A 13362-nucleotide genomic window follows, 5' to 3' on the forward strand; every position below is an offset into this window, starting at 1 on the left:
GGACATGCAGAAGCTTCCTGCGATAAGGTGACCCGTGCCTGCTGGTTGGAGGCACGATGCCCCGGGATACCGGGGGTCCTCTGCTGGAGCATCACCGGTCACCCCCCTGAGGTGGCAAGGCCCATTTGACAACAACAAGAAATCGAGCCTTTTGCATCACCAGCCCAGTCCTGTGGAACGCTCTGCCACTAGAGATTCAGCAGGCACCCTCCACTCTGGCTTCTAAACGCCTGCGGAAACTTTTCTGTGTCGCCAGGCTTATGTAGGCAATTGTCTTTCTGCAACAGTTAGTTAGTTAATTTCTGGTTTTAGATGTCTGTTCGGTTTTTTTAAAAATCGTGTCTTTATAAACGGCTTTCATTTTTTTAAAATGAATAGCAGTATCTAAATATTTTCATAAAGAAATAAACGGGCCTTGGGTGGGAGAAGGTAACTGCCCTCTCTTCTTTTTCCTCCACGCTGCCTCCAAGTCGAAGACTCTGAGGGAGAGATGGTTGCTGGAGGGCGCCCCGTCATCCACAGCCGAGGACAGCGAGGCCATGAAGAAGCAGATGCAGGAGGACGACTTGAAAGCCAAGGAGCTAGACGAGAGCATCCAGAGGTGAGGATTAATGTGTGTCCCTGCACGCTGTTGAGCCCAGGCCCAGCCAGCGCTGCGGGGATGCAGTCCTCAGCTCTGGGCTCGATGCTCTTTCTCGTTAGATGAGAGGTGGGGACACCTCAGGCCTAGAGGCGGAATGCAGCCCTCCATGACTCGCTTTCTGGCCCTCGGCACGCTTCCCTAGGCCACTCCCTCCCTGGTCTTGCTTTGCACCCTCCTCGCGAGTTGCTGCCTGGCAGGAATTGTGTCCTTAAACTCTGATAAGGCCGTTTGCTTGGAAGAGGGGTAGGGTGGGGGAGTGTCCATGAAGATCACCACCTTTTATTATTATTATTAATTATAATGATAATAATAATAATAAAATTTATATCCTGCCCTTCCTCCCAGAAGGAGCCCAGGGCGGCAAACAAAAACACTAAAAGCACTAAAGCATCTTAAAAACAAAAGACTTTGAAACATATTAAAACAAAACATCCTAAAAACATCTTTTTTAAAAAAAACACCTTTAAAAACATCTCAAAAAGCAATTCCAACATGATGCAGACTGGGATAATAAGGTCTCTACCTAAAAGGCTTGTTGCAAGAGGAAGCTCTTCAGTAGGTGCTGAAAAGGCAACCGGTGTGGCCAATGAACTGCTGAGGACGGAGGACCAACTCGTGTGTGTGTGTGTGAGAAAGAGAGAGAGAGAGAGAACCACCCATGCATGCAAGTGTGTGTGAGCCTGTCTGCATGCATGTCTGCATTGTGTGCAGACTCCCAACACTTGCCCTGCCCACCTCTGGGGCGTGTAGCATTTGCACAGACTGATTTACACGTTGAGATGCAAATGTCGGCCTCTGAGCATATTAAGATGGCCAGGGGGGGCCTGGCGTCTCTCTCAGACTACTTTCAAGCATTACCAGCCGCCCTGTAAGCAAAATGAAAATTAATCATTTTTTTAAAAGGATGGAAGAAGGTAGGGGTGAGGCCCAGCATGGACAAGTGAGCCCAAGGCCACCCCCGTTTCAGAAGTTATGTGGTGAATTCTCGACATGGTTAAAAAACTCACTTACTGAAGGTCAGAGAAGGTCAAGTGAGAATTAAGAAAGGAAGTATATCTTTGGGATAGTTTTATACATTGTTGGGACTTGCAAAGCGATCAAGATATGAAGAGAGGGAGAGGTTATGATTACAGATTCAACAGGAGCCCTTGGGGATTATTTTGTCTCTTTATTTTATGGATAATAAACTCTTTTCTGCTCTTGATCTCCTGTTGTGAAATCGAAACTTCTTAGGGAATCTAAAAATCTGGCTCTTTCTCTAGCGGCCTGGATTTCTTTGTGTTTTATCGCCTTCACGGATACCTCATACCATTGTTAAAAACGAAAAACAAAAGGGAAGGAAAAAGCGAGGCGGAGGCTGGCACGCCCTGCGAAAGGCTCATCTGTCATCTTTAAAAAGTTGCTGGAGAAACATTCCACCCGCGTGCGCGTACACCCCACCCGCTGTATCGATTTGTTCAGTGTGGCAGACTCCGCTGGGGGAAATTTCCCCTTTCTCTAGAACAGAGTGTAACTGGCAGCAGAGAGGAGGGGTGGGGGGCCACTGTTCCAGCAACAGCTGAACACGCTCTCTTGTTTTGGCTGCAGCCTAACCTCTACCTCCGTCCTGAATCTGAGAGGCCAAAGGAAGGGGAAGATTTGGCATTAAATGGCCAGAGAAGGAAGGATTATGTAACCCCAAAAAAAGTCTTCCAATGCTGGGCTGGGCCTTAACTCGAGAAAAATGTGTATATTACCAAATTGTCCAAAAAAATCTGCCAAACATTCACCAGGGTGATTTGTGTCAGTGATGCTTGGATTCAAATATCTGCTCAGATACCAAAACATGCATCACACAGGCTGGTCACCCTCATTCTCTCATGCCCTGACTTACCTTGCAGAGCTGTTATGAAAGATGAAAGGGAAGATTGTGTGCAACCCCATGAGCCCTTCTGAATCTCTTCTTTCTGTTATTGCATTTAGAGCCGGCCACCACAGCTCTCTAGATTTGCAACATCAAATATGTCAACAGAAATCCACTCCTAAACAATAGCAAAAAAACTTTTTTAAAAAAAAGCTAAGTAATAAATATATTATCCCAAAAAAGCAACAATGAAACAGACTAATACCAATTTGTTTGGGTAATTGCTAGATCGTGTCAACTAAACATCCCTCAATTTTATTAATTTTTTAAAAATCTTTTTAACATAAAAATGGAAAACATCTGTGGCCCTCCAGATGTTGCTGGTATCCAACTCCCATCATCCCTGACCGCTGGCCACACTGGCTGCTGGGATTTGGAGTCCAATGCCAGGGGGGGCACAAATTTCTCCTTCCCAGATCTAAGAAGATGCATTCCCCGCTCTCAGGAGGGAATGCCTCTTCTAAATAGAGGCATTCTCCCATCTCTCGCTTGCAGCAGGGAAATGCTACTTCTTTGATCAGCAGTCAGTGGGGAACATCTCCGGCCCTCCAGATGCTGCTAGGCTCTTAACTCATCAGCCCTGATCGTCAGCCATGCTGCCTGCTGGGGCTGCTGAGGGTTGGAGTCCATCAACATCTGGAGGGCCACAGATGATCCCCATCCCCATTTAGAAACCACTGAGCTGGCTGATGTGCTTCCCAGGCGAGGAAGCTCTTCAGCCCAGGCACTTTCCTCTCTCTGTATGACACTTCCCTCTTCCAGGCTGGAGAAGGAACTAGAACAACTGGAAAACAGCCTCTCCGCCTCTTCCACCAAAGAGAGCATGGCCAAGGAGACCAGGGTGATGGCCAAGGAAGAAAAGGTACCGCATACGCCGAAGGTAAGGAGCAATACCACCCTCTCTCTTCCTCAACCTGGCCAACCTCGCAGGGTTGTTGTGAGGATGAAAGGAGACATTGTCACCTAGGCCACCTTGGCTTCATTGGACGATGCAGATCTGGGGGAAGGCCCATGGCTCACTTGGTTTTCTGTCTCAGGCCCCGAAATCACTTGGCCAACTTTAGATACTGTGCACCTTAACTTGCACAGGTAAAATGGGTGAGAATTTTGATTTAGTTCACATCTAAAGCCGCTTTCCAAAACCATATGAGGACTGAAATGCGGCCGTCGTTTGAAATTCAAGAACTGAAATGGACAGATCCTTCCATCCCCAACTGCAAGATAAATGATTCATTCGCTTTCCAGTTGCATCCTTGCCTACATACTGGTATATATGCTAACACAGAATTTCAGAACCTCTATTTTCAGTGTCCTTTCTGTTAGAATGACACAAAGGTTTTGGTAACGCTGTGGGGGCCTCTTAAATGTAGCATTGTTTAGGACCTCAGCACATTTTAATCTGTCCTTGTTTGTGGGGGTTTAGCCCAGCTGACATGCAACATTAGCCCATGGATTGAAACTAAATGTTGCTTTTGCATGCATGGACACTTTACTCCTCCCTTGCAGGGCAGGAAGCAGTCCTAGACTTAACATGTTAACATTCCTGCCAGTTTTCATGCTGTTAATGTGTTGCTCTGTCTTCCCACAGACTCCTATAGGCTCAGCCAAAGGTAGGTACCATTTCTTTGCCAGATTAGATAGATAGATAGATAGATAGATAGATAGATAGATAGATAGATAGATAGATAGATAGATAGATAGATAGATAGATAGATAGATAGATAGATAGATAGATAGATAGATAGATAGATAGATAGATAGATAGATAGATAGATAGTCTGTGTCTGTGTCTGTGTCTGTGTTGGAATTACTTTTTTAGAAGTTTTTAAACATGTTTTGAAAGATGTTTTATTTTAATATGTTTTAAAGTCTTTTGTTTTTAAGATGTTTTAGAGTGTTTTAGAGTTTTTGTTTGCCTCCTTGTGCTCCTTCTAGGAGGAAGGGCAGGATATAAATTTAATTTTAAAATTTTAAAAATATTTTATTTTTGATCCTAATTCTGGAATAAACTGCCTGGGGTGTCCATAGCAACCAGTCTTTCTTTTGAAACTTTCGAAAGAAAAACGTGCAGGCACCTGTCAGGGCTCCTATAAGTCAGCCTGAAAGTAGGGGTGAACAGAGTCGCTCAATTCCTTCCCCTTCCCTGTGTTCCCCTCCTTTTAAGCCAGGGCTGGGGGACCTTTATCAGCCTGAGGGCCACACTCCTTTATCAACAACCTCCCAGGGGCCGCATGCCGGGAGCAGCAGCAAACATGGGCAGAGCAGCTACTGCAATTCTAACCTTTGTGCAGTCGGCTGCAAAAGTTAAGACGGTTGTAGTCAGCTAAATCCTACCCAGAGTAGACCCATTGAACTTAATGAACCAAAGTTAGCCATGCCCATTAATTTCAATGGGTCTTCTCTGAGTAGGGCTAACGTGGACTGCCTCCCAGAGGTCCCTTTCTTCTGTGCACACTCAATATCTCTTCATCCAGGCAAGTGAGAGTTCAAGGGCACTTTCCAACCAAGAAACAGCATTTTTGGAGGGAGGGGAGGATGGGTGTGGCCTCGAGGGAGAGTTCCAGGGGCCAGTCAGAGAGGCTTGGAGGGCCAAATTCAGCTCCTGGGCTTGAGCGTCTCCACTCCTGCTTTTAAAATCCTGATTCATCTAGGAGGGTTGTGGAAACAAAGTCTGAAATTGGAGCATGCACAGACCCCTGTGGACATCCAACGCAGGTGACGTTTGGATGATCCAGGACAGACAAAAAGGATTTCTTCACTCAGCACAGAATTAAAACTCTGGGATTCACTCCCACAAGAGGCAGTGATGGCCACCAACTTGGATGGCTTTAAAAGATTGGGCTAATTCCTGGAAGACGAGACTAGCCACAATGGCTACGCTCTGCCTCCATTGACAGAGGCAGGATGGCGCTGAATGCCACTTGCCGGAACCCGCAGGAGGGGAGAGTTGCTCTTGTGCTCGAGTCCTGCTTGCCGGCTTCCTGTGATGGGCACATGGTTGGCCACTGTGAGGACAGGATATGCTGGACTAGAGGGGCCCCTTGGGCTGGATCCAGCAGGCAGCCTCTTCCCTTGGGTCCTTAATGTGCCTACGTTTTCCTGCAGCTGGTTTGCACGTTTTTTTCCCTTTGTGGTTCAAAAGAGCACCCTTTTTAATTCCCCTTCCCCTCCCCTTGTCTTCCTCTTGTTCCGAAGCAGACAACAAAGGCGCCAACAGCCCCATAAGAGTGGTGGAAGGTGGAGGCATGATGAAAGCAGGTAGGCTGGACCGAGGGCTCTGCTCTTCTCAGAGGGAGGTGGACTATGTCTTCAAGTCCAGTGCCCCCCTGGGAGGGGGGCAACCTTCTGCCTGAGCATAACAGCATGTTGCTTTGCCTGCTTTCGCCGGGGGCTAACTGTCTGGGGGAACCCCCCCTTGAAAAAGAACAGCTTTGTCCATTGCGGTGAACGGGGTAGAGAGCTCTGTGCTTCAACCCAAGGCGCAATCTTGCACTCGAAAAATGCTGCTGCCGTCGACACCTCTGCTGCTTGCTCCCAGGCTATGCATATTTTAAATAGATCTTGCTGGAATGACGTGGGGGCCAGGAGGCAACTTTGCCTTCTGTTTTATCCATGCCAGGGCTTAGGATTTATTTGGTTAGGTAGTGATGGCATTTATCAAGAAAACAAAAAGAGGCTCTCGCTTTACCGAAATTAGTTCCAAGATGGTGCCTTCGTAATCTTAAAGAAAGACACGACACTCAAGGAAAAAGGGGGGAGGAGGGAGGAGGGGAAAAGCAAGCTCAAGTAAGAGCTCTCAGAGCAGGTGTGGAGAATCGTCAGCCTGAAGGCCAAATGTGGGTTCCCAGCCCTCCCGTTTGGCCCCCGAAGCCGTTTTCCCTAAACCACACCCACCTTCCTCACACCTCAAGGGTGGGGCAGGTAAGGGTGTGGCTAAGAATCAGGAGCGTAAACTGGGCTCCCAACTATTCCTGTGCTGGAACAACATGCCCTCCTGCCTTGTTCCAATAGCACCAAACATTTTCCATTGAAATTGCTGCCCAAAGCAATTTGATGGGTGGGCCAGAGAATGCGCTTGTCAATCATAATGATGCCAGGTGATTGACAGGCAGGTTGTCCTGCCCACCCATCAGTGTTGGTCCGCGGGATCAGAAAGGGACCCCAACACACAGTCTTTGAGGTCCTTAAAGGGTCCGTTGATGTCAGGAATGCTTCGGATTGTTGGTGAGCAGCAGCCCTAGGAAGCCCTGTCCACTCCGCCCCCTCGCCGGTCAGATCCAGGGCAAGAGGTCAGAGCAGCTCAGTTCTTCCCTCAGAACTTGAATCAGAAATGTAGGTGGCAGTGCCCCTGAGGAGGTGCAGAGTGCTTTTCCTTCACCAGGGTTTTGGGGGGAGGGAGGTGTCTTGTGTGGGGAAGGGAACAGAATGCAGTTTCCAGGTCAATTAGAGCATCAGCATGCTACCTCTCCCTCTTTTTCTAAATAAACTAAGGAGTGCTAATTGCAGGATTTAATTGGAAGTTTTAAATAAATAGATTTGCACTTGTTCTAATTGCTGAAAATAATTGGGACTTTTTAATAAACAGCATATATATAGTATAAATTAAATAGATTTCCATTTATTTCATTCTAGTTACAGAACTCTGATTGGAAGTTCTAAATAAAATCAGTTTGTGTTATTTTAGCCTCGTAGAATTGGAAGGGATATGATTTTGATACACATCAAGGATTCCAGTTGGAGAAAGAAACTGGAAGTTTGAAATGAAATGAGATGCGCTTGATGTTATTCTAATTTCAGGATTTAATTGGCAGCTTGAGAGAAACAGATTTGCATTCTTTTATTCTAATTTGCAGAACCTGATGGGGATTTTGAAATAGACAGACTTGCATAATGGATTCCAACTGGAATTGACTGACTCTAGGCCTGGTCTAGGCAGCTAGCAACAGGAGGCAATGGACTCTTCAGGCTCTAGGGGCAAAGGTGTCACTTGGGAAGCTTAATCTGTGCTGTTAAAAAGTCCTGACAAGTACGTAACTAGGACGAAAAGGTCTAGCAAGCCCTGTTCCTCCTCTGCTAGTCTTCAGGAAGGGAGCGTTCAAAATGTAAATTGGTACAGTCCTTTCTTCCACATCATGACTGTACCACCTCAGCCCCCCCCCCGCAAATGTAGAGCAGGGCTGCTTTGGCTTACAAAAAAAAAGCGCCTGGGGCAATCTCATGGCAGATGGATCCATCAGCGGCTTCTCTACTTTTTCAAACAGAAAATTTTATACTCCCCTTTTATGTGCTCATGCAAGTGCATGTGTGATTTCTGTCCAAATTAAACTTTTAAATCTCATGAGTGCAGCCATGTCTTAAGAATGTTTGAGAAGCAAGAGTTTGTCAGCAGAGAAGGGGAATGTGATCATAGTAGGGAAAAGGGAGGAACGGAGTCCATTTTCCATCTTAATGCAAACTTAACTAATTTGCACTTTCCGAGTCAATATGAAGCACACCTAGCCTTTGAAATTCAGGCTTCAACAAATTTTGCAATGCAGTTCCCTGACCAAAATAAAATACATATATTTGGGGGGAAATTCACATATGCATGGAAATAACAATAATATTGTAATCGGGGAAATTGCTTGCAAAAAATGTGTGCATTAGGCCAAACTGCATACAATGCACCTAACAACAAGGCTGATGAATTTTCATGGGGACTTCTTTAAAAAGAAAATTGCATGCTGATAGGGAACTGTGGTTTGGAAATAATGAGGAATGGATAGAAAGCGAAATTGACCCTTCGTCCCTCCCTCCAAGCAGACCTGCATTCCAACCTGCCGGAGAACAGTCCAAATTGGAAAGACAGCTGCCCCCAAAGGAGGCTGGTTTGACCAACTGGTGTAACCCATTAACCACACCAGAGTTATAACATGCTAAAAAAAACCCTCCCAGCAAAGTACAGGGCTCCGTCTGTTTCCATGCCCCAGGCAGAAATGCTATTTATATCATCTCATGTCAAAGGGAGTCAAATACTGAATATCTACATGTGTGTATTCGGCTGCATCTGGGCTCTTCGTGGCAGGTTAAAAAACGGCAGGTTAAAATTCCAGATACGCATATGTGGAATTCCCGTTGAAATCAGTGGAACTTACCTCCGAGTGCATGCACATAGCTTTGTTGTTGGGTTAAGCTGGCAGATGCAATTTAAACCTAACAGTCTAACACAAATATTTCTCTTGCCATTAGGGTAGAAGGATCTGTCTGTTCTGGCTCTCTCCGTTTCTCCTACAACAATGCATTATACTGGGGGAACTGGCTTGCCAAAAATGTGTGCATTAGTCAAAACTGCTTACAAAATTAATTTATTAGGAGAACTAAAATGCTGGTGAATTTTCATGAGGACGTTTTTTTTTGTTAAGAAAAAAATTGGACGTTGTTGCAGAACTGTGGAGAACGGAAACTGGCAGACTTGTCCATCCCCTACTCTGAAGGCATGACGTAGATCAGCTTTCCCCAACCTCGTATCCTCCTGCTGGACTGCCAGCTCCCATCATCCTTTAACCATTGGCTCTGTTGGCCACTGAGGCTGATGGGAGTTGGACATCTAGAATCATCTGGATGGGCCTCAATATGGTTTCCCCCTCCCTAACCTAAGAAAGAGGCATTCTCCGCTCCCAGCAGGGAATGCCTCTTCTAAACAGAGGCATTCATCCATCTCTTGCATGCTTCTTAAAGCAGGGATGGGGGGCCGCATGTGGCCCTCTAGACCTTGCTGCACTCCAGCTCCTGACATCCTTCCCTTGGCCATGCCGCTTGCTGAGGCTGCTGGGAAAGGACTTCCCGACAACATCTTTAGAGCACCAGCTTGGCCCAGCCTGAACTAGATCGTGTGAATGCAGCGATGCTCCATTGGTACCGATAACACAGTCACGGGGATCCAAAGGTCTGGATTAACCCTCGGGGAGGGGGGCTTGTGTGGCAGGGTTGTTATAGGAGGCTGCGCTTGGCCCTATAGATGAGAGATCCTCACCTGGCTCCTTGCTGTCCTTTCCTTGCACCCCTGAGCACCGCTCCCTGTTTGCACCCCTTGCACTTCAGGCCTCCCCCCTGCCTCGGGGTCTCACGCCTGCCGGTGCCACGCCTTTTTGCTTCTGCGCAGCGAGGAGGTGTGGGGGGTGCCGGGGGAAGCGGGGAGGCTCCTTGCTCACTCTCCTGTTTGCCCCCCAGCCATGTACTCTGTGGAGATTACTGTGGAAAAGGACAAACTCACGGGGGAGACCAAGGTCCTGTCCAGCACCACTAGGCTACCCAAGGGCCACTCGGTCCAGGGGGTCAAAGTGTACGAGGATGAGACGAAAGGTACGGGGGCCCAGCAGAGCGTCTGCAAGCCGGGGAGAAGCCTCCTGTGCTCATCAGTAGGGGTGTTGTTATGGGGCGCGCTGGGTTTTTTGGGCTAGGTCCTAGATGTCCAAGCCAAGGGTAGCCGCTGTGGTGTCCTCCAGATGCTGTTGGACACCAGCTCCTGTCAGCACCAGAGAGCCTCCCCAACGGCCACGGATGATGGGAGCTGCTGCTCCCTGTAGAAGACCAACAAGTCTAGGAGAATTGGTGTGGGAGACAATAGTTCGACATACAGATGGTTTGACTTGCTATAAAGCAGTATGTTCCTAACTGGAGTTAATTCAAGATTTCGTGGGAAGGGGTGGGATGTCCTCAACGGGAGGGGTATCCTCCCTGAATACCGTCTCGGTCTTCTCTTGCAGTGGTCCACGCAGTCCGTGCCAAAGACGGCGCCATGGAGAACGGCCTCCACCAGCTCAGCTCCTCAGAGGTGGACGAACTCATCCATAAGGCTGATGAGGTAATCCTGAGCGAGGTCTCGGAAATGGCCAAGGATGCCCAAGGGTCCAAAAGCAACCCCCCAAGCCAGAGGGCCACACCCCGGAAGGATATCACCGGCGTGCAGGCTAAGGTGGTAGGGAGCCCCAAGCTGATGGCCCCGGGCGAGCCCAGCAAAGACCAGCCGGTCACCATGATCTTCATGGGGTACCAGAACGTGGAAGACGAGAACGAGACCAAAAAGGTCCTCGGCCTGGAGGGTACAATCAAGGCGGAGCTCGTGGTGATCGAAGACGCCGAGAACAAGCCGGCGGTGGATTGCATGGGGAAGGACCACGCCCCACCCAACGGCAACATGGTGGAGCCCGGGACAGCCCTCCCCCAGAAGGAAGAGAAACAAGGCAGTGAGCAGCCCTCGGCCAATGACACTGACCCCAAAGGAGCAGGCCGGGATCTCGATGCGAAGAAACAGCGCTGTAAATGCTGTTCAGTGATGTAAGATGCCTCCCTTGCCTGGCCCCGCCCTCAACTGTACAGCCAATCAGGACTGCCTCTCCCCCCATATCTGTCACCTTGACTCCGCCTCTTTGGATACCTTCCGAGTCCTACGCAAACTCCAAGGTTTAGAATTCTTTTATTTTTACTCTACATGCAACTCCCCAAATTGGGTTCCTGCCCTTCATTTCTATTTTCAAGCGACTGAGGAAATATAATGCAGTACTTTGGTGGGGGGGAGAGTCAAATGTATATGACACTGAGCTGCCAGCCTCAATTTTCCCCCCTCTGCCTCTATCTAACATCCTTATTCACTTTTTCATACATGGGACATTGCAAAAAAATTATTAGAAACCCAGCGCCATGCAATCCTACCCCACTGACGCTTGAAAGAAAAAAGGCAGCCTGTTGTTTGTACATGACAGAAATCGGCTGTGATTCGAGGCATCACCCAGATTTTGGAAACTGGCTTGGATAGCTGCTCCGTCTGCAAGACAATCCCGCTACAGCTTCGCACTCCTTCCCAAACTTCCTAATCCAGCCAACATGATCAATTTTTACTATTATTATTATTTTGCCTGGGACCCAAAAGACCCTTGTTGTGACCTGGAATTTGATCCCTCTTAGAACCATTGTCTTTCCAACCATTTGGGGCAGCCCATGTATGGAGGGGCTGAAGAACACTGGCCACGATTGGGTCTGCTGTAAAATGGCCATCTCTACAGGAGTCCCCCTCACAGGGTGGGTCTGCCACCATGAGCCAAGAGTCCTGCTCAAGGATTTCATGCAGTGATTGGTGCTCTCTCCATCGACATTGGGCTGTCCACCTCCTCCCCGGCAATAGACAAAGGTCAACCTTAGCCGCCATTATCGAGGAGGCTCTGGTCATCGGAACATCTGCACCACCAGCGGCCAACCAGCCTCCATCACCAAAGCCTCAACTCTCTTCCTGGACTCCAGGCCTCTCCTGACTGAGCCAGTGTCCCAGAACAGCTGGTGCCCAACAGAAACGGCGAGGAAAAAGAGACGCAACTTGGGACTTCTTTAAAGCCTGTGAGAGGAGAACGCCAGGCCTTGAACGCCAGGCCCGCTGTGAATGTGAGCGATGAGGACACCATCAAGTTCTGCAGAGATTACATTGCTGATGTGTTAGCCCCCTCGCTCGTTTTTCTCCTCTCAAAGCCTCACTCCTTGGTCGCCCCAGACTCTGTCTCATCTAGTGTACCAGACATGGTGATCTCTCCCCTTCGTGTGCCTAGTCCTCTGTCACAACTCGCTTCTTGGCCCTCCTTGGCTCGCTAAAGTGCACTTCCCCCCTTCTGCTGAGCTTTTTGATCGTCATGAAGACCAGCTGCTTAAAGTTCCACCTTTGCTCCCTCACACACACCAACCTTCCTGTTTCCCCATTGTTGGTTTGTAATATACTGGAACAGAGCAAAATAAAAGGTGTGAATCATCTGGGCGGGAGAGAGAAAGAGAGAGAGAAATGGATCTGTAGCTTTGTCTTCATTATTTTCCTTGCCTGTTTAAAAGATTTGCAGCTTGCGCTTCTAGCAGCATGATCAGAATGGTGTGGTGTAGTGGTTTCAAGGGGCTGTCTGAGGTGCTGAAACCGATTCCCCAAATAGGTTCAGTACCTTGGACAGGCTCTTGAAAGTCTGGACTGAAACCTGGAGCGGATTCACTGCCCTTCTGGCATCAGGACCTCCAGTCTTCACGGAGCAATTGCCTTTTCCCCAGTGGGGGAGTCTTGGAGGAGAGGTGAATGAATGAAAGGTCATTGTTTAAAGCAGGCTCAAAATTGACCATAGTCCAGCATGGGATTCCCAGCATTCAGAGACATACACTGTATTGCCTCTGACAATGAAGGGACAACATAGCCAGCCTCATGGCTAGTGGCCACTGATAGCCTTCTCCTCCATGAATTTGTCTGATCCTCTGTTCCAGCCATCCAAGTTGGTAGACGTCACTGCCTCTTGTGGGAGTGAGTTCCAGAGTTTAACTTTGCGCTGTGTGAAGACTTTCTTTAGTCTTCTCCCAAATCTTCCAGTATTCAGCTTCAGTGGATGTCCACAAACTCTAGTGTTAGGAAAGAAGAACTTCTCTCTATCCACTTTTTCCATGCATAACTTTACACACCTCTATCATGTCTCCTCTTATTCACCTTTTCTCTAAATTAAAAAAAACCCAAATAGAATTACCTGAAAATCTTGATGTTAAGCATGGATTTGTTTTTTTTAAAAATCCCCCTCTCCATGAGAGGTAAGTTACTTACACACACACACAACTTCTGCTAATAATACAAACACCGTATATTATATGCACATATACTCCAAATTTTCCTAAAGTAACCAGCACATGGATATATATATATAGAAAGGCATATAACGGGATAAAAATATGTATGCAATATAAAATTATGCTGCAGATAATGTGCAGTCTGGGACTTGACTCTTTTATTATGCATATATTTTGCATCTAATTAGTCAGATCTTTTTTC

At 47.7% G+C, this 13362-nt stretch overlaps 1 protein-coding gene across 7 annotated transcripts in view; it reads left to right on the plus strand.

Annotated features, from left to right (window-relative positions):
* PALM (paralemmin) overlaps positions 1-13164 on the plus strand; it is a 45490-nt gene extending 32326 nt beyond the window's left edge. For 2 of the 7 annotated variants that reach the window (XM_061600679.1, XM_061600682.1), the window contains exons 4-9: positions 471-601; positions 3309-3426; positions 4135-4156; positions 5742-5804; positions 9756-9887; positions 10292-13162. In XM_061600679.1, coding sequence (XP_061456663.1) covers positions 540-601; positions 3309-3426; positions 4135-4156; positions 5742-5804; positions 9756-9887; positions 10292-10866 — 972 coding nt within the window. In that variant the 5' untranslated portion in view covers positions 471-539 and the 3' untranslated portion in view covers positions 10867-13162. Of the gene's footprint in view, positions 1-470; positions 602-3308; positions 3427-4134; positions 4157-5741; positions 5805-9755; positions 9888-10291 lie in introns of all 7 variants that reach the window. The other 5 variants (XM_061600678.1, XM_061600677.1, XM_061600676.1 and 2 more) reach the window with 5 other exon arrangements.
* Positions 13165-13362: the final 198 nt, after the last annotated feature.

This window comes from Rhineura floridana, chromosome 18 (assembly GCF_030035675.1).
Source record: "Rhineura floridana isolate rRhiFlo1 chromosome 18, rRhiFlo1.hap2, whole genome shotgun sequence".
NCBI classification, from domain to species: domain Eukaryota; kingdom Metazoa; phylum Chordata; class Lepidosauria; order Squamata; family Rhineuridae; genus Rhineura; species Rhineura floridana.